General features: G+C 39.5%; 2 protein-coding genes across 2 annotated transcripts in view; both read left to right on the forward strand.

The window, feature by feature from the left end:
- The window catches only part of CDK18 (cyclin dependent kinase 18), a 95,092-nt gene that overhangs the window by 42,731 nt on the left and 27,810 nt on the right, over positions 1-24,551 (forward strand). The window contains exon 2 of the mRNA XM_087720065.1: positions 22,273-22,427. Within this exon, the coding sequence (XP_087576191.1) occupies positions 22,304-22,427 (124 nt within the window). The 5' untranslated portion in view covers positions 22,273-22,303. The remainder of the gene's footprint in view (positions 1-22,272; positions 22,428-24,551) is intronic.
- LOC148044661 (zinc finger MYM-type protein 6-like) lies at positions 4,318-5,154 on the forward strand. Its single transcript, XM_087720849.1, has one exon. It carries the CDS (start codon positions 4,318-4,320, stop codon positions 5,152-5,154), a length of 837 nt encoding a protein of 278 aa, XP_087576975.1.

The raw sequence follows: 24,551 nt of genomic DNA on the forward strand, positions 1-24,551 counted from the left end.
GGCCCAGGAGGCCATGGTTGGCAGACCTTCAGTCGCTATTGGGGGACAGAGCGCAGAGGATTCCTCAGGATAGGCTCTCCCTCAGCAGGGGTCACTGGAACACCCGGAACCCCAATGGCTCCAATTGACCACTTGGCGGTTGAGTGGAGCATCCTGAAGGAGGAAAGACTTTCCATCAAGGGGATAGAGCCCTTAGTGCTCAGATTTCTTCAGGCAGGCCTGGACAAGGGGTTAGACCCTAACACGTTTAGGAGACAAGTCTCGGCCATTTTCTCAGTGCTTCTATGCAGTAGAGCCCAGGCACTCAGTCAACAACCTTTGGCAAGGCAGTTTCTGAAGGGGGCATCCAACCTCACACCACCCACAGGTGCCCTTCCTGGGTTTTGCATAAAGTGCTGGACGCATTAAGGGGGCTCCATTTGAACCATTGCGAACAATGTCTCTAAAGTTTTTAACCCTCAAGGTGGTGTTCCTAGTGGCCATCAAATCTGCCAGGCGGACATCACAGCTGCAGGCCCTGTCCGTGGAGGACAACCTCTGCATCTTTCACCAGGACAGAGAGGTGCCGCAGTTGGACCCTTCCTTCATTCCTAAGGTGGGTTCATGTTTCCACAAATTACAGGACCTGGGTGTGCCCAATTTCTGTCTGGACCCTGCTTACCCCCTAGAGAAGAAGTGGCACACCCTAGACAGAACCTTACCAAAGAGAAAGTCCGAGGCCCGGTTGGTCTCCTACCAACCGGGGTCTCTGAGTAAAAAGGTGACTTCCACCACAATAGGCAGATGGTGAGGATCTGCATTGCTATAGCCTACCAATCCCAGGGCATGCAGGCACCAAGCCCCATCACAGCACATTCCACATGAAGTGCAGCCACCTTGGCATACTGGGCTACACAGGCCTCATTGACAGAGACATGTAGGGCAGCCGCAGGGTCTTCTTCCTCACCCTTCATGAGGAACTACAAGCTGGACACCTTTGCCTCGGTGGAGGCTTTGTTTGAGCGCAGGGTACTACAGACTGTCCACAGGGCAGGGGAGACATCTCACCAGGCTTAGTTTGGCCAGGGGTCTTCAACTTATTACCCACCCTAGGGACATTTGGCTTTGGTATGTCTCATCCTGGATACTCCTCCCCCTCACTATGGAGAAAGGGCGTTGGTACTTACCTGATACGCCTCTTCTCATAGTGGGGGCGGCGTATCCAGACCCCCCCCCTGTCATGATAAGGTAACATTTACTATGTTGTAGGTTGTAATAACATGATCAAAGTAGGACTCAATAAAAAGTAGAAACCTTAACAAGGTCTGGAGTGGATGGTTCAACGAATCGGATAGAGTTCTTCGTCTACAAACTGGGTGGAGCCTGGTGGACCAGAGGCTTATACCAAGAGCTCTGATGACTCAGTTCAATCAACGAGAGGATAAAGTCAACCCATCCTGGATACTCCCCCCCCCCCACTATGAGAAGAGGCATATCAGGTAACGCCCTTTTCCCCTCCCCCAATTGGAAACGAGGCAGCTGTGAAAGACAAGGGAGTGTGCCCCATGAGGCTTCTTCAAACAGCAGAAGAAGGAACAGGAGGGAAGTTCCACATAGAGCTTTTCAAACAGCTGAACTCCCCTCCTGTTCCTTCTTCTGCTGTTTGAAGAAGCCACGGGGGGGGGGTGCTCCCTTGTCTTTCACAGCTGCCTCATTCCCAATTGGGGGGATCCATGGAGAGAGAGGAAAAAGATGGATTTCATTTCCCCTCCCCCAATTTGAAATGAGGCAGCTGTCAAAGACAAGGTAGTGTGCCTCGTGTGGCTTCTTCAAACAGCAGATGAAGGAATGGGGAGGAGTTCCACAAGGGGCTTTTCAAACAGCCGAACTCCCCTCCTGTTCCTCAGGCAGGCTGGATCGGGAGCGCGTGCCAGGTTGTGTTGCTCCTCCTGCCGCTGCTGCGGTCGGCGCAACTCTCATGAGGGGAAGAGAAAAAAATAATAAAAGGGTCAGTGGCGGCAGGACTGGCCCATCATGGAGTGACTCACCCTGCTCCCCCATCCGGCAAAGCTTTTTTCCCCCTCAGCACGGCTCTTTTTCATTCTTTCCTTCCTTCCCTCAGCACATACCAAAGCGCTGCCCCCGCTAAGCTGCCCTCACTGCCACCACGCCCCCTCTGCGTGTCTGGCTGCCAGCCTGAAGGGGAGCAAGTGATGGTGATGCGGGGTGGCTGGCGGAGGCATCTTAGCTCCCGGGCTGGCTGTGGGTTGCGCTGCTCAGCGGGCAGTTCCCTGACTCCCATGCTGCCACCATGCCACCTCAGCAGCAGCACCTCCTGCCCACAGAACCGAGATGGGGAAGAAGATTGAGAGACGTGGAGCCACAGACTCCCCCCTTTCCCCCACCCCACAGCTCTCCTCCTTGAGTGGGACCAGGGCGCGTGCAGGGTGAGTGGAGTTTGCAACCAACTTTAAAATGAATGGGGCTGTTTGTGACTAAATGGGGCAGAGAAGGATGCAAGGGAACAGGGAGGTAATCTAGTCCAACCCCTTCCCAAGGCAGGAGTCCTTACACTTTTTTCTCTTTGAGAGCTGTCAGTGGCAGACATGAGGGAAATAGTGTGTGTGTGTGTGTGTGTGTGTGTGTGTGAGAGAGAGAGAGAGAGAGAGAGAGAGAGAGAGAAAGAAAGAAAGAAAGAAAGAATGAGAAAGAGAAAGAAGGAAAGAGAGAGTTGGAGAGAGAGACAAGGAAGGAAGGAAGGAAGGGAAAGAAAGAAAGAAAATAAGTGGGGGAGTGAGACACAGTAAGTAAGTAAGTAAGTAAGTAAGTAAGTAAGTAAGAAAGAAAGAAAGAAAGAAAGAAAGAAAGAAAGAAAGAAAGAAAGAAAGAAAGAAAGAAAGAAAGAAAGAAAGAAAGAAAGAAAGCTTATGATCACAATTGAGCCCAAATTTTGGTTTCTAAGCAAGAGTGTTGTTAAGTGAGTTTCACCAAATTTCCAACTTGGCCGTGCCCACCCGGTCACATGACCCCCAAGCCACTCCTACCCTGTCACATGGCTGCTGAGCCACTCCCACAAAACACACCACACCTACAGAATAGGTTCTAAAAAATTTTGAAACCCACCACTGATGGGTGAGTGGTTGAATGGGTGGTTAGATGGGTGGGTGGAAAATAGATTTTGTCAGTTTGGTCTAATTGTTGGAATGAACTCCCCGCGGAGATTCGGACCCTTACCTCTCTCCAGGCCTTCCAGAAAGCCGTCAAAACCTGGTTGTGCCGGCAGGCCTGGGGTTAATGAGTTCCCCTCCCCTCTCGACCTGTGTGGCTGTATGATTCTTGTTTATTTTAAATCACGTGTATTGTGTTCTATGTTCCCCTTTTTCCCCTTTGAATTGTTCGCCGCTGAGTCCCTCCCGGAGAAGGGCGGCATACAAATAAACTAAATCTGAATCTGAATCTGAATCTAAGGCACCAGTCTAAATAGTGGGAGACCATGAGATCTAGCTCTGCCTTAACCATGAAAGCCAGCTGGGTGACCTTGGGTTAATTCTCTCTCAATCTAACTCATCTCACAGGGTTATCACTGTAGGGAAAATAGGAAGCCACAAGTATGTCGGATATGTTCACTGCCTTGAGTTAATTGTAAAAATAGTAAAGGGGATACAAAGAGATAGATCAGTGGTAATCAACCGGTTCCCTACCGCCCACTAGTGGCCGTTCCAGCTTTCATGGTGGGCGGTAGGGATTTTGTCCGATACTGAAGCACTTTCCTTTTTTAAAATTTAATTGACTTTTTAAAAAAAATTCATAGCATTATTCAAAAACATTTTCATTAGGTTTTCATAAAATTCCCTGTGACAATTTAAATTTCTGAAAATATACTATTTGTATTGCCGGTGCATAAGTTTAGTTCATGTTATGTAAGTGAAACTAAATGGCGCTATAGTGCGACCGCAAACAAAAGAGCCTCATCCCAGAATCGCTTGCACATTTCCCTCCACCCCACCCCATTGTAACAGACAAGCAGAGCTGGTAGCCGGCGCCCCCTTCCACAAACCCAATCCACGATGCGCGAGAGGCATGCGCAGACAACGATACATGGCACAGGGTCTTTTGTTTGTGGTCGCACTGGTCAGTATGCAGTTAGATTTGTGAGAGTGAGCACGTGCCTACAGTTTCAAACAAAATATTGTGAAATATTGTGAGCCCATGTCTCAAAAAGAGAAATACGCTCATGGCTATTTGCCAGAGTATCTGAAGATAGGTTTCATAGAATCTGTTGTAAATAAACAGCATCCAATGTGATTATTGTGTCACAAAACATTATCCAATGAGGCAATGAAGCCAAGTCGATTACGAGGACATCTTTCTACAAAGCATTCAAATGATAAGGACAAGCCCATTGAATATTTTCAGGAAATATATAAAAAATTTCAAAATCGTTCAACAATCATTGCATCATTTAAGAAACAACATGCAGCGAACGAAGATGGATTAATTGCCACTTATCGCATTTCACAATTAATTGCAAAAAGTGGTAAAAGCTATAATATTGGAGAAACTGTAATAATACTCTCTATAAAAGAACTTATCACAACAATAATGCATCAGGATATACCTGAAATTTTAAAAACATTGCCCCTAAGCGATAGCACAGTAAAGCAACGAATTGAAGAAATGGCAGTTAATGTTGAAAAACAACTTATAAGTATTCTCCAAAACTCTTCATTTTCCATGCAATTGGACGAGTCTACCATTGCAGATAATAATGCTTTATTGATGGTGTATGTACGTTATTTTGATGAAAACAATACATTACGAGAAGAAATGCTATTCGCAATAAATCTCATTACAGATACAAGAGGGTTATCTATATTTAATACTGTGAAATCATACTTTACAAAAAATAATAATATTCATTTGAATAATATTATTGCATGCACTACTGATGGAGCACCATCAATGGTAGGTCGCTATCGTGGATTTTTTGCTTATTTGAAGGAAGCAGTGCGAAATGTTTTATGTATTCATTGTGTGGTACACAGACAACATCTTGTAGGAAAACATCTAAGTACAAGTCTCCATTTATCATTAACTATAATAATTCGAGCCGTAAACAAGATCAAATCCAATGCAAAAAATGATACAGTTTCGACAGCTTTGCCAGGACAATAATGAAGATTTTATTACATTACTTTTGCACACAGAAGTTTGGTGGCTCTCAAAGGCTACATCTTTCACTCGTTTTGTAGCATTATATGATAGTGTCATACAATTTTTTGAAAGTAATAATGAGACCAATCTGTGTCAACAGTTAAAAACAGTAAAGAATGATGCCTTTTATTTTGCAGATATTTTCAAGAGATTTAATGATGTCAATTTGCAGCTTCAAGGAGCTAATAAAACTCTTATAGGTTGCCAAAGTATTGTGTCATTATTTATTGACAAACTTGAACTACTTCATTATAATCTATTGAAGAGAGCATTTCATCAGTTTCCTGAATTATCATCTATAAGAGATGATAATGTAACTCCAGAGGATATTGACAGATTCAGTAGCCACCTCAACGAACTTAAATTGGACATGGAAAAATGATTTGAAGATATTTTGAAATTGAAGGTGTATGACTGGATGAAAAATCCTTTACCGCAAATATTGAAGAGGCTGATACAACTTGCCAAGAAGAACTGTTAGAAATTAGATATGATGAAGAAAGTAAACATAAATTCGAAAGTGGTGTATATGAAAACCTATGGCAAAATTAAAAAATGCATGTCTTATATCCAATTATGTGGAAAATAATATTCAGTTTATTGATACCTTTCCCTACCTCATATCTTGTGGAATCAGGCTTTAGTGCTTTTAATCATATTATTACCAAAGAAAGAAACCGTCTGAATATTTCTGAAAGAGAAGACCTTCATTTGTTCCTTACAAAAATTGAGCCAGTTATCCAGTATTTAGTTTTGCAGCATCAGCCTCAGGGATCTCATTAATAATTTAATTAATTAAATGTAATTTCATCAGACTTCATGCTTCTATGTATGCAAAGTATAAATAAAAAGATAGATTTAACTACAGTAAGTTGTTTTATAAAGATTTATTCTGCCAAACTTAACAAAAGTCCGACATAAAGTATTTGGTAAGTAATTATTATATGCTTTAACTTGCTGTAACTCTGCTTTATAAATTTTATAAAGTAAAGTTACTTCCCTACTTTATAAATCACCATTACTGTGGAAAATTTTACTACTAACAGAGGTACAAAAGTGGGCGGTAGATATAAAAAGGTTGACTACCACTGAGATAGATGATAGATGGATGGTAGGTAGGTAGGTAGGTAGGTAGGTAGGTAGGTAGGTAGGTAGGCAGGCAGGCAGGCAGGCAGGCAGGCAGGCAGGCAGGCAGGCAGGCAAGCATAAATGGCTCTGACTCCTAAGCGAGGGGTAACTTTTCTGATCACTTCAAGTCAAGCCCTCTGAAATGTTTCTCATGAGCTCAGATATTTTCCATTTTTTTATTCTCTTTCTTGAAAGAGTTTTAAGTTCCAAGCAACCTTGCTAGTTATTTTTAAGATGAAGCCAATGGACTTTTCCAGCAGAAAAAAAAATGAATTATTAAAGGGCCAACAGAGGTCATTCACATTTGTCTCCTGGTTGGCACAACCATGTCTAATATTGCTGTTGGGTGCCATATCTGTTCCGCATCAGGCAGTATGTTTAGGAATGCTGGTTTTGTCATATTTAGCTTCAGTCATCATAGTGCCAACTCTGGTCTGTGGTATCATCATGAAGATAAATTTGCCGAGAATAGGATTTCCTGTCCTGATCCAGATAGTTTTAAAAGAATGGTGCCCAACAGCAAGAGGACAGATATCCTCTTTTTTTCTCAATATCAGTAACTATGTCTTCTCCTCCACCTTCTAATTTCAGCATCTGTGTACAGATTGGCAAAGCTGAACAACATGGTACTAATGAACCTCCTGGAAATTGAGTTAAATGTGCATGAGGGGCAACTATTGAGTCCCAGGCAAACAGCTGTTTTGTGACCTTTCAGCTAAAGATCCAAAGCAGACACAACCTTGCATATAATTGTGCACAATGAAATCTGACCTTGACCTCATTAGACAAGTGTTTTAACAACCAGACAGCACATCTAGTAAAAAGCTAGAAGCTAGCTGCAATTTATTACAGTTCTTGGAACACAGCTTGGAGCAGGATAAATGCTTATTCTTGTGGGAAACGAATGGGCAGGAACGGCAACATCCATTTAAAATTGTGGACATTTTAATTGGAGTTTCCTATGAAAATAATCAGATGGTCCCAGTGTAGTTAAAAGAAATTGATTGTGTTTTTGAGAGTCAAAAAGTCATAAAGATAATGAATGCAGAATTGTCAAGCAATAACAGCAACAAGAGCTAATAATATCCTGCGATTTCACAGATCTTTTTATCTTGTCTCACTTCCTCTCCAAATTGTTATATTTAGTAAAATATAACAAATTGGTCATAGGAAGAGAAATCTTTTGTCACCTGCAATTTCCATATTACCCTTAATAGAAGCCATTGGGTCAAGTCAAGAATCTTTGGACTTGAAAGAGGCAGAATCTCTTCAGACAGAAGAGATGGGAGAATAAGAAATGGAGTAAAACCCCAAATTTACTGATTCTTCTATCTCTAAAACAACTCATTAGCTATATTACACTGGATTGGATTGCACAGAATTACCAAATTCCATCATGCCACTTTTAAGAGTGTGGATTTATCTTCAAAATTTTGCTTCATTTGATCCACTTGAAAAAATACAGTCTGTGCAGGAGAACACAAACTTTTCTATATTAGAGGAACAGAAGATGTCATGTTGGTCAGTGCTAAATAAATCAACCGGGAAACCACAACATTTTGAATTTCATGGAAGAAGAGTTGGTTATATGAATAATAAATAAGTAATAAGCTTTCACTGTGGATTCAGATGAATATATAAGTTGATAACACCCATTTGTAAAATATACTAAAATACTATTGTTGGTAGTAAGATACTTACCAGATTTTGGTAAGTAAAAAAAGTAATGAAGTGTGAATTAATTAATGGATATCGGCATGTTAGTCCATGAAAGCTATAATATATTAAATTTGTTCCTTACACAGCAATGTTTGCTAATCAAAAGTATTCTGAACTTTCGGTCAAAAAGTTGACAGCTTTTTGTTGCACAGGTGCATGTTTTCAGGCTCTGGCCACTTTCTGGATTGCCTTAATTGCACAGTGATTATATCATCAACCAGGCGAAGGAATTTATTATTTTTCCTGGCTGTTTATACAATGTTAATCCATGTGACATTGCTTCAGAAAGGCATTCTTTTCATGAGTGTCAACTTGAGCTTATTGTTGTGTTAGATCAAATAAGCTTGTGCTCTGCACAGCCATGCAGAACTTGATCTGAGTACTAACTTGGCTTACCTCCAGTCTTCTGTGGAGTGGGTACAGGAATAAGCAGTGATGAGCAGTAAAGCAGAACTAATATGGAACTACATCTTGCATCTTTGTTATGGTGTGGGGGGAGCCTTGGTATTTGGAACACATACAATAGGTTCTAGGGCTGCAGCAAAGATGTACTTTCTTTGAATTCTCAGATGCCAAAGAAAAAGGATGTAGGGGATGAAGCAGAAACGGTCTGCCAATTTCTTTCCGGATAAATTTCAGGCTCCCTGGTAAGATAATATCAAGGGACTTGATTCATCGATTAAATGTCAACCAACAAACAATGAAATATTGCCAGTAGAATATGATAATAAAATAATCAAATTTTAATCTAAAACCAGAGCAATATAGAAAACATTTTTATGAAAATGTAATAACCATAATTAAGCTAAAAGTATTCAGAATTCAATTTCAACTGACCTCTAGAGACCATCTATCTGACTTGGAGAGGCGTTATGCCAGAGAAATCCTTCCTCCTGGCCTGATCCTCAGAAGTGAGGAATTGCCAGTATATTTTCTCAGGAACTATCTAAGAAAAATCACTACATTAGTTCAATTTTGATTTATGATAGCTGGTTTTCTTCTAGACCAACCAGATTCTTATCAGGATGATATGGTTCAGATGATTTAAAGCAATATAATAAAGTGTGTCCTAAGACTGGAAATGTGCTAATAGCACTAATGTATATACTAAATGTATTAATAGTGGATTACTGGTCCATCTCTTGTTCATATATATTTTGATATGTGGAACTACTTGATGTGCTGTTCTGTGGATATTAGTGCCACTTTTCTGAGCAAGATTGGGACAGGGTATTGCCTACAGAGCAAGCTGAGTTATGTAAAAAGTTCCTGTTAATTACCTAGCAATCTGAAATATTTAAGATTCAGGAGCAGACAATTCAGAAATGAGCCTAGTCAGGAGAGTTAAATGTTTGATTTCAAAGGAGATCATCCCTTATGGCATAGTTGGATAGGAATATATGGAGTACAATATACGCACATGAACTTCCAGTAGAAGAGAATACGTGAATTTCTGTTGTAAATATATGCATTTTTATTTCTGTTTTTGCTAGTAATATAACTACTGCCCTCAGCATCAAATTACATAATATTCCTATATTATGAGAGTATTTTTAGGGTAAATATAGTCAGGTTTGTAAGCAATCTGCAAATTAAAACATGATATTAAAATAACTATAAATAACACTTATTTATTTATACAGCAAAGGTGCTACCTGATACCCAAATGGCTATGGATGGCTCACAATATAACAAAACAAAATAAAATTAACACAGTACAAGATGTATATCCAGCCATTCACCAAAAAGACCTGCAAAAGGTATGCCATAGGACAGGGCTCCTGGCCCACAAGCTGCATGTATCACGCACGGGCCACGCCCTTGCCTGGGGGGGGGTCCTGATATGTCACATGATGACACTGTGATGAAGTGAGTTTGACACCCCTGCCATAGGGGCTCCATTCATGCTACCCCAAAGCTTGGGACAACAGCCAAATCTTCAAGGCCTTCTGGAACATTATTAGTCTGTGAGTTACACAAATCTCGAAGGGGTTGGGTTTTTTTTTTGTTTTTTTTTGCCTAAAATAGTTTCCACTTATGTTGAATAAAGAAGTAGTCAGAAAAGCCTAAAAATATGTTCCTGTAGATGGTCAAATAAAATATTTTATTCCACTTAATGGTTAATTCATACTGAGGGATGAGAGATATTTTTCTGGAGTGAACGTTTAAGAGAATTATGTGTTTTAGAACATAGGCTCCCCCCCCCCCCCGCTTCATAACATTTTGTAGTTGTTTCCTGTGCCACTGGCAGCCTTACCACCAGGGTTTTAATTATTTCCCATCTAAAAAATTGCCATATGGTGGAAATAACCATGCAGTACCAGTTTTTGCACAATTGAATTCTAGGGTTTCTAAGAAACAAAGGGCTGTTCGAGTCCTTAGATAGTGGTGTGTCTAATAAAAAAGAGAAATTAGAAAATGCATTTTGGATCCCTTAGCAAATGCCTACATTTTGGAGTACCACAAGAGCTGGAAAAATAGCACACACAAAAACACCAATATACACACACAAGCCTACAGCATGTTGGTGACACTGACAGATAATCTTTTAAGCTTTTTCAGTGCAAACATTTTAACCCAAATGTTCTGTTGCCATGGTGAACAATGAATGCTGAATCTGACCTCAACAATCTGGAATGTGATCTTCATTTGTGCACATATCCCATCATGGGATCATACTGGAGAACAAATTGCAGCTTTGCCCAACACTTAATGTCCTTTGTGCATCATAATAAGAGTGGGGAGAACAATTGTTAGCATCTTAGAGAACCTCCATCCTTTAGAAAGTGGAATTAGTCTGATTAAGAAACTTCAGTGGACGTCTGTTGCATGTTTAAAGGATAAATGTCCGTTGAACATAACATTTTTTTACTAATGGTAAAAAGTAAGTCAGTTGTACTTCTGGACTCTCTCTCTCCCTCCCTCCCTCCCTCCCTCCCTCTCTCTCGCTCTCTCCCTCTCTCTCTCCCTCTCCCTCTCTCTCTCTGTTGAAGCCTGATAGTTATTGGTCAAAACTCTTAAAGCAGGAGAAAATTAATGTGGCGCAGTGGTTAAATGCAGCACTGCAGGCTACTGCTAGATCAGCAGGTCAGCGGTTCAAATCTCACCGGCTCAGGGTTGACTCAGCCTTCCATCCTTCCGAGGTGGGTAAAATGAGGACCCAGATTGTTGGGGGCAATATGCTGACTCTCTGTAAACCGCTTAGAGAGGCCTGAAAGGCCTATGAAGCGGTATATAAGTCTACTGCTATTGCTATTGCTATTGCTATCTTCTGTCCCTGCTCATACTGATGGGAAAGCATAAGGACCCATTTTGTTCATTGCAGTGTAGGTGAGGTTGTCTCAAGGCAAATTTTGTATGCAGATTATCTTCTTACTGAGAAAGATTTAGTAGAATGCTGGACAAAGTATTCAAAGGTTATGGAATGGGTGAGGAGAAAGACCAGAAAGAAGTATTTTGTATACCGAAGAATCCTTGAAAGAAAAACTACATACATGTGTCTGAATAAATGATATTATGTTTCCTTCAAAAAGCTCTGAGTGCACTTTGAGCATTCCTCTGAATACAAGCACCTTTTTTTTACCTCAGCTTTGGTTGATTTTACAGCTATGAACCTAATTTCAATAACCAACACCCTGGTTACGTCCAACTGTCAGCTGTGACCAGGGGGGCATTTGCCCAGGTTCGCCTGGTCCGCCAGTTGCGGCCCTACCTAGACCGGGAGGCTCTCACAACAGTCACTCGAGCCCTTGTGATCTCTAGGCTGGAATACTGCAATGGGCTCTACATGGGGTTGCCCTTGAAGTGCATCCGGCGACTACAGTTAGTCCAGAATGCAGCCGCGCGAGTGATAGTGGGCGCACTGCGGTTCGCCCACGTTACACCTGTCCTCCGCGAGCTGCACTGGCTACCTGTTGGTCTCCAGGTGCGCTTCAGGGTACTGATGACCACCTTTAAAGCACTCCATGGTAGTGGATCTGGGTACTTGAGAGACCGCCTCCTGCCGATTACCTCCCTTCGACCAACTAGATCGCACAGACTGGGCCTCCTCCGAATCCCATCTGCCAGTCAATGCCGACTGGCGACCACACGGAGGAGAGCCTTTTCTGTTGCAGCTCCGACCCTGTGGAACGATCTCCCCGCTGAGATCCGTACCCTCACCACCGTCCAGACCTTCCGCGCAGCCCTCAAGATCTGGCTCTCCCAGCAGGCCTGGGGATAGGTTCCTAATTCACCCGCCCGAGTGTTTGATTGTTGAACGAAAGTTGTGTTTTACTATTTTTTTTCTTTGTTCACATTTTGTTTGGTTTTTGATGTTGCACTTCCCTCCCTTGTGATTGTAAGCCGCCCTGAGTCCCCTCAGGGAAAAGGGCGGCCTATAAATTTTAATAAATTCAAAATTCAAATTCAAATTCAACCTTAATGGTATCAGCTTTTGCGTATTTGCACTTAAGATAGATTGGCCTTGAAGATAATATGGATGCTGCAGTGTGTGCAGGATGCAGTGGCTTTAAAGGGTAGGAATTCAGATTTGCTCTGTGTTAGAATAAGTCAAGGAACTTGCTGTCCATGGTTGATCCAGGACTGGTAATTGCTTTATTAATGGGAGACTACCACAAAATCCCAAGGCGGAAATTTGAAGCAATATTGCTGAAGAAGGCAGTGACAAACCTCTCTATTTAGGTGGTATGAAAATTTTAGGTCAACAGGTGTCAAACTGGACTTCAGAGACTTTTCTTGTTATATTTATTATACTGAGAGTCCTGTTCTAATTGGTAAAAAGGAAGATTCAATCTGGGCTCTCATTTAGCTGCAGCTGGTAGGCTCACTCTTCTAGTTTACAAGACAGTGATTTGATCATTAAAAGAAAGGTTTGCTTGGAATAAGAAATTCTACTTTTCACATAGCTCCTCTGAATTGTTATACCTATTGAGCTAGTTTATACTCTGCTTGTCTGCTCAATTTATTCCTCTAGTAGCAAGACTTTCTTGGTTTGTAAGTCAAGATTGCAAGGCAGAATACTAAATACTTGATGCTGAGAGACACTTCTGGAATAGGGAAGGGGATGATTTCCTGTATGTTGATATATATGGATGCAGTGAATTTATATAAAGAAATTAATATAAGAAAACTTTGGAATTCAGTTTAGCTCATTGCAGAAACTGTTTAAGTTCGGCTTTATATAATTATGCCTCTGGGAGAAAGCAGAATATCAGCAAGGGTGATAAATTACACCTACTCCTTAATTAGAAATTATATCAAGAAAGGTGGCACATTTTTCACCAATGTGAAATCTATCCATAGCAAGATCATGTAGCGTAGAATTTATTTTGAGACTTGTAGATTGGGGGCAGTATACAAATATTGTAAAATAAATAAGCATATTACTGACTTCTGGGAGTGAGTTATATACCATTAGATCCATTATTGGACAGAATACAGAATAGAATAGAGAGTAACAATGTTGTAAGAGAGGTCTTTGGAGGTCTTTTACTATTACTACCTGCTTGAGCAGGAGACTTTATACCCAAGATGGCGACCCTATGGCAGGTGTGCCAGAGGTGGCATGCAGACCCCTCTGTGTGGGCACATGCACTGTCGCTAGCTGTACTTCTGTGCACTAGCCAGCCTGATCTGGTGCACATGCACACACAGCCAATTGCTCTCTTCCGGCTTCCATTGCACACATGTGCAAAGATCAGCTGGCCAGCTGTACGCATGCACACCGGCCAGCTACTCTCTTCTGAGTTTCAGTGCTCCGGCACCCATACTCCTGTTTCTACACTCAGTGCCGAAAAGGTTAACCATCACTTCCTTATATCATTCTGGCCTGTCCAGAAGCCTGTCCACTCTCTTCTTAAAAACCTCCAGTGATGGAGCACCCAAAGTTCTGGAGGAAAGCTATTCCAGTGATTGATTGTTTTCACTGCCAGGAAATTTCTCCTTAATTCTAGGTTGAATCTCTCTTTATTAAGCTTTCATATGTTACTTCTTGTCATGCCCTAAAATGCTTTGGAGACTATGTCAGCTCCTTCCTCTCAGTGGTAGCCTCTCAAATATTGGAAGATTGCTATCATTAGACTAGACACACCCAGTTCCTGCAACCCTTCATGACTGGAAATATCACTGTTGATACTTCCCAGTTTCCTTGGAGTGAACAAAAATATAGTAATTGATATACAAGTGGGTTTTTAACAGGTAAAATAGAACACACAAAAAGGAAAATAGACAGAACACTGTAGCTAAAGAGAATTAACTTATTCAGCATAAATATATGCCTTCTTTACATGTTTTCTGTGGTCTTTGCATTTTTGAGTACCATATAAGACAATTGCATGTGGTACAGCTTCCTTGATATTTTGGAAATTCTGCTCAACCCCTTTTCAGTTATTTAATATCATACCTGCACACTGAAGTTCATCTATCCACAAAGCAAGCAAAAATAAATTTCTAGGTACTGAATTGCTTCCATTATTACTTTTTATATTTTAGTCTGCTTTAAATTCCTCATGTAATACAGCTTATTCTATACAAATAGATCTGGTTTTTATAAGTTGAAAGGGCCATGACAAAACTATTTCCACCTGAAAATATGTGAATGGGAAATTACAGGAATAATTGAATAACAATGAAACACCACAGAATTTAAAGAAGGTGCCATATATCCAGAGAAATAAAGAAAAAGGGTGATGTACACGCCAAGAAAAGCCTAGCAAAATAGTCTGTTCCCAACAAAATCTGTTTCCATCAACAGTCCCCTAAGGGGTAGTTCTGTCTGTTTGCAGCTGCATCGCTGAACGTCCGCAAGAACCAGCAGAAAGAAAGAATGTAATTACAATGGAAATAAACAGTGCTGTGTGCTCAGTGCAGTTATGCTCATTTTAGCAACTGGCCAAATAGAGCTACTCTTTGAGGCCGAGGCCAAGGAGTTTTTAGCATTGTTATGTCCTGGAAACAGTCTGCAGGCTGTTAAATGGTATGTCTCTGTACTGCAAATTTCAAACAGAGGCTGGATGGACCTCAGGCAGAAATGCTGTAGTACAAACCTTTTAAGTTCACCTTCATGGCTGTAGTGGATCTTGGAATGAGCAGAGGGTTGCACTCAGATATCTTCCTATTGTGTGATATATGGTGTGGAGTATTAGATTGGAGAAGTGGATATTAGGTAAAATCACCTTTAGCCCTGAAAACCCATTGGTGACCAAGGGGTAGTCACTCTCCTTTGCCCAATTTAACTCACAGGGCTGTTGTACTGATGTTAAATTGAAAGGAAATTCTTTTGTAAGCTGAGTTGTAAGCTCCTCAAAGAAAGTTGGATACATGCTTAACAAACCAATAAAGGTCCACGTATACACACAAATATATATAAAATAAAAAGAAAGAGAACATCTCATAAACCCCATAAAGGCAAAAAAAAAGAAAAGGATCACCCTGAGAATTTTTAGCTCAGGACAGAATTGGAATGGCTCCATAGGCGACACATTCAACAAATCTGTTCTGGACGAGTGGCCTTATCATTAAACACAGCCAGGGCAGCTTATCATTTTTTCCATCAAAGGCCATATGACATTTCTTACACTGTGAAGGTTTCAAAAGCTCATGCTTGGTACAATTTGCAGAATAATGGTGGGTGTATTTTAATCAAAGGCTGCAAGGATTACAGTAAAAACACCAGTGCAACAAAATACGATAACATGGATTGCTTGTTATATGATGTCAGATTTAACACAGCTTTTGTGGACGATGGGAGTTGGAGTAAAAAAATAATTCCTGAAACTGAAAGCTGGTTTAGTGTATTCAGTTAGAAAATTGAAGACTTGCAGGCAAATAGGGCTGGTCCAAGTCTGTAAGGGCATATGGATTACTCTCCAGTCATCCTGTTCTCCCAAGCTTTGGGGGAAATGATCTTTTGCACAGTCAGTAGAGATCTTATTAAAATACTGGATTCAGATCAGTATCTGTTCTGTGAAAGACTGTGGGAAGTAAGCACAGGAGTTATTAGGTCTACTTCTTATATTGTAAATATGTTTGGTGTAAAATCTGCTAATTATCAAGTCTTTGTCTGCCTGCCTGCCTATCCCAAGAGTGCTACCAAAATAGATACAGCTCCTAGCTTTTTAAAGTAGGGAGTGGGGAGGGGAGTTTTGATGGCACTCAGGACAGATGCAGCCCAGTCAGGGAATCCAAAATTCACTCTTCTGTGTTTAAATCTAAATGGCATGCTTTGACACATGCACACAAAAGGTCTCCCAAACTATTCATGTAAAGGGCTTTCCAGAAGGATGGCAGGGATGAGGCTAACCTTATCTCAGGGGAAGTGATGTTCCAGAGGGTGGGGCCCATGGTGGAAAAGAGACGTTGAAGAGATCCTTCGTCTTTAAGTTATAGGTAATATTTGAGTTGCCTGCTGACAAAAGTGCGTATAGTCAAGGTTATGGTTTTCCCAGTTGCAATGTATGGCTGTGAAAGTTGGACCTTAAGAAAGGCTGCATACCAAAGAATTGAGACCATTGAACTATGGTGATGGAGAAGACTCTTGCAAGTCCCTTGGACTGCAAGGCGATCAAACCGGTCAGTCATAGAGGAGATCAACCCTGACTGCTCTTTAGAAGGCCAGATCCTGAAGATGAAACTCAAATACTTTGGCCACCTAATGAGAAGGAAAGAGTCACTGGAGAAATTTAGTTCTTTCTTTACCTAGGAAGGATAGCTTTATCTGGCAACCTTCCTTTTACCTTGGCATGTGTGATAGATAAGATTCCTAGAACTTTGCTTGTAAATAAAGAATTACAATACTGAAAAAGAGAAAAGAGCAAATAATGCCCTAAAGTGAATACCAATAAATAGCTATTAAGGAAAAATTAAGAGATCTCAGGCAGATGAGCTCTGCTACTCAAAGGATAGAACACAAATAATTACTAGTGACAAGGATTATAATCAGCTGATACATCTAAGCAATTCAAATATTATTATTTTATTAATATTGTTAGTTGCGAAGTCATGTCCAACCCATCGCAACCCCATGGACAATGTTCCTCCAGACCTTCCTGTCTTCTACTATCTTCTGGAGTCCAATTAAGCTCACGCCTACTGCTTTGGTGACTCCATCCAGCCACCTCATTCTCTGCCGTCCCCTTCTTCTTTTGCCCTCAATCGTTCCCAGCATTTGGTTCTTCTGTGTGGTTTGGATTAAGTACAATATGTGTGCACCTGAACAGTAAACCAACATACTACATGATACTGTAGCTTTCATGCAATCAGGCTAGAGAAAGCTTATTGTCAGTTTTTAACAAATGTCCCAAAACATTCAATCGTTAAGGTATGGTTAAGATAGGCAATATATTCATATGGTTAAGATAAGCAATAGGCTCCACCCCATCCCCAATAGTGTGCAGTAGATTTCATTTATTACCACTTATTTAAAAACTGCTGTGCTTCTTAAAATAAACTATTAAATTAAATGGAACACAGGCTTCTATGAAGAAGCTCCCAGCATTGTCTTTTTTTGCCATGCCCTTGAGCGCACCTGGGAGTGTCAAGAGCAAAGAGGGTGTTGGCTGACCAAGCCCATCATGGAAGATGTTATCTGAAGGTTGATCTCCCATAGGAATTCTTTTGTGAATTAATTCACAAGGTCTCAGAACTGTAATTGTGTCCATGATCCAAAAATCTTGCACACCCTGGTCTGAGTGCTCTTAGTTTCATAATACATTCTCCCAACAGATCCTTGATCTTTTTTTCTTCTTGGTTTAGCTGTTGTTCTATTTGCCATTCCCATAAAGCACACTAAGCAGTTTTAATGTGTTTGTCCTTTTAAAGTCTATCAAAATAAACTTAGATGCAGGTTACATAAACAATAAGAATATAATAAGAACCTCCTGGATCCGATCAAAGGTCCAGCATCCTGTTTTTCAAAGTAGTTGACCATTTGAAGATATATTTTTTCTTCTACTACTGCCATGCTGTATGAAGCAACACATGTCTTATAAACTTATAACAGTCCTAAAGCCTTACATTAACATGGTTTTACTTCATTGATATATTTAACTCCCTTTTAAATCCATTGAAGTTACTTGGCAGTAAATTCCGTAAGTGTATTATGTATTTTTTTTAAAAGCTACTTTCTTTTCTGAGTCTTAAAAATTTTGCCAGCTTCATTGGGTAAATCACTGGCTGTCTTCCTAATTTAATGTATTTATAGTCATTTTGTGTATTGTGTTTATATTTTTAGAAGTGTATTGCTCCGTTTTATTAGTTTTTCTTGTTTGTTATATTATTGCTTTACCTTAGTATTGCCAGAATTTGTTCTTTTGAGAATAAGAGCTTCACATTTGAAATGTATCTTTGCTTTTTATAGCTGTTCTGATTCTGCTAATTAACCATTCTGGCATCTGTTGGACTTCGTCATATATTTTCTAACCTAGAATGTTTTTTCCAGCTGAGTGCTTGTTATTGTGGTCTTGGTTTCCTTAAAATGCCTTGAAAAAATTGAACATTTTGACCCTTTCCCTCTAACTGGTTCCCCCATGCCTTGGAAATTTAGTATGAAATTAAATGTGTATGCAGTTGAGAATTTTTCCTCTTAATATGGATCCAAGTGCCTAACATTGCTTGCATTCTCAGTCAGGTGCAGGATACCTTCCCCTTTTTAGTTCCATGACTACCTATTCTGTGACCCAGCCTTTTATTATACGTTTGGGACACAACTCATTCACTTACCTAGCCACCATAAGGTTAATTGATCTATTCATCTGTATGATTTTTTTCCTGACATAGTTCAGCTTGCAGAAAACAACCACAAGAAAACATTGGTATATTATTGTTCTTCAAATATTTCAGCACTGTTATACGCTATTTCAGCAGATCAGCATTTGCAATGAAGACGTCCATGTAGACAACCTGTGAAGAACAACTCTCTAACAATATCCACTCCAAGTCCAGATTTTAGAAGGGATAGTAATGACACACAAAACTTTAGCATCTGGACTGCAGCTGGAACAAATAACATATATCCAGTTTTTAAATGTGCATCTAAGCCACCACATGAAAATATTCCACACCTAGGAATTGGATGTGTGTGCATTTTTTCTTTATGACAGGTTGCATGAAGTAAGCATTTTGTTTTCACTGAAGAAAAATGTACAGTATTTATTCCCTGCATAATAAAATGTAAGGATAGAGAGAAAGTGGTTTAAGTAATGGTGCTGAGCCTGCAAAAGATTGCAGAAAACCTTTCTTAAATGCAGTTGACCTTATTAACACCTGAACCATTCCTTTTGTGAAACCAAAGTTAATTAACAGAAACACAAAATACATAGTTGTGGTTGCTATTAAGTCTAATAATATTTCTTCACTGAAGGATTGGGTGGGGTGTTGTTGTTGTTTTTGCCATTTTCTACTCACAGTTACCGTAGTTATTTCTGAGCTGAAACAAAATTGCCCAGATAATACACTTTGGGGGTGTATTTATCCCTGCTTATCCATGAATCCAGTTCTAGATTTCTGTAATCCTTTTAGTCATGTACTGTACTGTTGTTTTTAGGGTGTCTTTCTTCAGAAAAAGCCTAGAAAATTGTTTTTTTTTTTAGAATCTAGGTAATCTGAATAAAAATGAGTGGATTTATTTATTTATTTGGCTTTACATGGTTTAAAAAAAAAGATAATGCCTCTTAATATTTATTAAACTTCCATAGACTACAAAATTAGTCCCAAACAATTTTTATGGGCATAATAAAAATTCTGAATTATTTATCATTTATTAGTAGTCAAATTAATTTCTCCTAAAATTTATTTACCTAAAGCTAGATTATAAATACAAAGAAATTTATAGGACAGCTATCTGATGTTGTAACTACCTATATTCAAAAACATTATCTTTGCAAACTTGGACTAGAGGAAATGGGCAAGACTGGTGAAGAGATTTATCTTTGTTACATTAAAACTAGAACTAGCAGTTTTATTACGTTTTAGCAGTGTCTTGTCTTACAGAATTTATTTTACTTACATACTATGGGTAGAATTCAAGAATCTTTGTCTTTTTGAGAATGTGATCTATTAATGCCATTATATCTGCTTTGCATGCAAAAAAAATCTACTTTTGTTCTCTTGCATCTTCAGAAAACCCTCACTATACTGACAAAATTAGGTTAGATGAATCAGAATAAGGCAGAATAAATTCCAAACCCTGAATATAATGTATTTATTCTTCTACGTGGGAAAGACTTTTTACCAGTGGATTTACTAATAACCTTATTATGGTAACTTTGAGTTAAATGAAAAATTGGTAAGATAGATTTTGAAAAACCAAGCAGAAGCCGAGGAAGGACACAGCATTCAATACTAAAATTTATTTTTCATGGTATAAAGCAGGTGGAGCACTTAGTCTTTCCTGAAAAGCTGGAAGACACTTTGTAAACCTACCTCCTCCCTTGTCTTTAAGATACCAAAAATAATTGCAAACAACAATTTTGATATGTTCACTGTCTTGTCAGAATTTATATATATAGCATACTATTATGCTAAAGTATTTCTTCATTTAAACTAATTATCATTAATGTTTGAAAATGTTGCCAATCCAATTTGCAAAATAGTTTCCTGTAAACCAAGATTCAAGAAAAGTTTATTTATGAATTTTGATCCATTCAGTACTTCTATTCAACAAGTAATTATTCCTGAATAAAGAGGGGCTATTACACTGAAAGAATTGTGGATGGGCAAGGAATTACTGGAAGTCTTTAAATGTATGGCTCCCAGTATGCTTTGAGATATAATTAAAGATGCTGGTTATTGCTTACAAAGCCCGTCGTGGCCCAGGACTATAATATTTGCAGGACTGCCTAACTATTTCTGCTCATTCTATATGGTCTCACGGGATGGGCATATTCTAGGCTCAATATTGCAGCAATGTTATCTGATGGGACCTGGGAAACAAGCCTTTTCTGATGCAGTGCCTGCCCTTTCAAACAATTTCCCCCCTGAGACTTGGATAGCCCTGACCCTGTTAGCCTTCAGGAAAGCTTTACAAAATCAACTTTTCCCAGGGTATTGGCCCAGGATAATAGATGAGCCCAACATCCGAGAAACGGAATGTATGATTGGTGATCCTCATCTCTATGTGGTTGTTATGTTGGCTTTTGTGTTATAGTTTTTATATGCAATATTCTTTGGGGGGCTTTATTTTATGCATGCTGCCCAGAGTCATGATTATGTGGGTTGGGCAGCGTTATACATCTTATAAGTAAATAAGTAAATGAAAGGTCACAAAGAGTACAAGTTTTTAAATAAAAATGCATAGAAAATCCTACTACATGTTGCTTTGGTGGATCTTTCTAAAAGTGGCTTTTCACACTTATGGTAGCCTCTACCAAATATCAAAAATGACTGATATATTTCTCCAGATATTGATGAACTACATTAACAGATCCCATTAGGACTTATCAAAGTATTTATATTTAAGGAAAAATAATGATTATAATTTTAAAAAATGTATTCCAATGGTATTTTTTGTCCCCCATTATAAGAAGTCATGGATAGTCCTTCTTTAAAAAAATATTACTTAAAGTTTAAGAAAACTGATGTAAAGCATAAGCTCATCCTTTTTTCAATGATCAGATCAAATTCTGAGTATATGCTACTTGTCAACCCTGAAGCCATTTTGGAGCATCTTCAGGGCTGCCACAGCAAAGTTGGTTGGAGCTATGGGAATGGGAGAGGAGAGTAGAGATAGCAGGGGACTTGTAGCCAAAATAAAATTATTTCTTCTGGGAACCAAGGACATTCTCACCAAGTGCTGGCGAGGCATGGACTGAAACCAACGGGAGTTGGGACTGTGACCTGGTTGGACCATGTGATGGACATGTGAACATGTGGAAAGAACTTTGATTTTTAATTTGGGTGGGGAAAACTTCAAGACCTTCAGAGTTGGGTTTTCATCAGATGTGCAAATATGGCATGCCTAATAAATTTGGACTTTGAAGAACCTCTTGACCTTGGAGTTTTGATTGCATTGGGTCTGTTACTTGGGACCCTGACACTACCATTGTGTCTGTTTCGACACAGTAAACTGAATCCATCTTTTAATGTGTGAATCCCTGCTGATTGAAATGCAAGAGGGAATTATTCCATTTGCTGTGAGTGTGATTTCAGGGGAAATCAGAATTTCATTTTCTATATCTCTGGTTGCACTTCTGTGAATAAACTGGGAGCCATCATTTTGCTTTTGTTTCCTATTAGATCCTGCTGTTGACTTGCTCTACGAAATAAAATGAACAAAATGAAAACGTTCAAGCGCCGCTTTTCCCTCTCAGTTCCCAGGACAGAGACTATTGAGGAATCCCTGGCAGAATTTACAGAGCAGTTCAATCAGCTCAACAACAGAAAAAATGAAGGTAACAAGTTGAGAGGGGAGGACAACAGAATTGGAATGTAAAGTGGGTAATCTAGGGTGTCTAAAGCCATTTCAAAAACTAAACAGCTGAAGTCCTCAGATTACAGATCACCTCATGGGAGCAGAGCCTTGTTGTTAGTCATCACAATCTATGAAGTGCAAGATGTTTGAAATTCAAAACATCTTGAGCTTGAAATAGCCATTTTGACTGTTCAGAAAATGTTGTTTCAGTGTTGGAAAGAAAGCATTCTGTTCTGAGGTAATTTCAAGTTGAATGTTTTAGCCATAAGAAACAACCTTGAAGTGGTCTTAGCTCAACAACACATCTGTGTCTGACAGTTTTGTTTTGAGTTTGAACCAAGCATTTAGGACTGTGATGGCGAATCTATGGCACACATGCCACAGGTGGAACGCAGAGCCTTCTCTGTGGGCATGTAAGCCGTTGACCAGCTTAGCACCACCGCGCATGCATGTGCACCTCCCACCAGCGAACTGATCTTCAGTTCTCTGTCACACATGCGGGAGACGCATATGCATGTGTGGGCGGGTTGATGGAGTGCAGGGGAGGTATGCCCCCCCCGCAACCTATTTTTGATCCCAGGAGGCTTCAGGGAGGCCTGCTAGCCCAAAATGGGTTGCAGGGGGGGTGCACACGCATGCATGTGGGAAAGGTGGAGGAGCATATACATATGCAGGGGGAGGGGTGCACAGGGGCACACATTGCACTATGGGTGTGGGCACACGCACACCTTTCAGCACATGAGGACAATAAGGTTAGCCATCACTGATTTAGGCTGTTTCAACTGACCAATTATTTCAAATAAGACTATTTGTTCCAGTTGGGAAACACGGCACATTTCCTGTTTTGTGCACACCTCTCTATTCTGAGGTAGTGAACCAGGACACCATGGCTGATTTACTTGTTCGAAGACACATTTCTGTGGCATCTTGTGGCCCTACAAGACAGTTCACAAAATGAAATACCATATAACTAATTTAGAAAATAACAAAGTTAAAGCAGAAAGTTAAAGATCAGTTTTTAAAGAGGGGGGAATTATGGAATAACCTCTCCAAGTAGTTTCCTTTCATATGAGAAGACTCATGGATGTGCCTGGGAAGCACCTCAATGGTAAGATACAGTTCAAGGTATAGCTGAGATTCTACAATAGTTCTCTCCCATTTTGTTTATATAAATTTATTTGTATAAATTCATGAGTTATATTTGAATGTGAGAATAGAAGAAACGGATAGTTCAAAGCTATTCAGTATCTACATAATATTGTAATATTGGAAAAAGCAATCTGCAGTCAAGATCTAATATGACAAGTTTTGTGGTTTATACATAATACATCTGTTGTTGAGAGGACAATCTTGTACCTTTTTCAAGTTTTGTGTTAAATATTTATTAATTGAATATATAGGTTTGGTTATATTTAGACATTTCAGTAAACCTTTAAATTCATTCTTTCATTGAACTCTAATCTTCCCATTAAGGATTGGTTGGTTGATTATGCCCTCAATTCAATGTCAACTCTTAGTGCCCACCTACCTAGATTTTCTCCAGGAGGATTTATTCCCAACATTACTCCTTCAGATCTTCCTTGAAACTATAATTGAGGCAATTCACATTGCTGTTCATTGTCCTTCTCTTTCTTTCCATATTTCCCAGAATGATAAACTTCTCCACAAAATTAAGCTTTCATATGATATCTCCAGAGTATGATAATTTTAGCCTGGTCATTTGTGTGTTAAGTAAGAGTGCTGTTTAATTGTTCAATAATTCATTTGTTTGCTTTCTTAGCTATGTTCTTCCACAGGAGAAAATTGCCTTAAATGTTACCTCTCTGTTATTCACGTTTGTGCCAGCAGCACTTTTAATAAACTAAAAAGAAGAAAATTTGTACAAATAATTATCACTAAGCTTCTATAATAATGCAATGTTACAGAGGAATTCCTTCAGACTCTATACAAAAAGTGTAAAACAAAATTGTTTCTCTGCCAGCCGGTAATTGCATGTTAAGTTGTTTTAATTATATATATTATATTATATTATATTATATTATATTATATTATATTATATTATATTATATTATATTATATTATATTATATTATATTATATTATAT

Source organism: Thamnophis sirtalis, unplaced genomic scaffold, assembly GCF_051295495.1.
Source record: "Thamnophis sirtalis isolate CommonGarterSnake01/CBP01778 unplaced genomic scaffold, rThaSir2_p1.2 scaffold_7, whole genome shotgun sequence".
Classification (NCBI taxonomy): Eukaryota; Metazoa; Chordata; class Lepidosauria; order Squamata; family Natricidae; genus Thamnophis; species Thamnophis sirtalis.

What these genes read in the sequence shown, in the direction of transcription:
- LOC148044661 (XM_087720849.1), top strand. Translation starts at nt 4,318, where the DNA reads ATGAAGCCAAGTCGATTACGAGGACATCTTTCTACAAAGCATTCAAAT.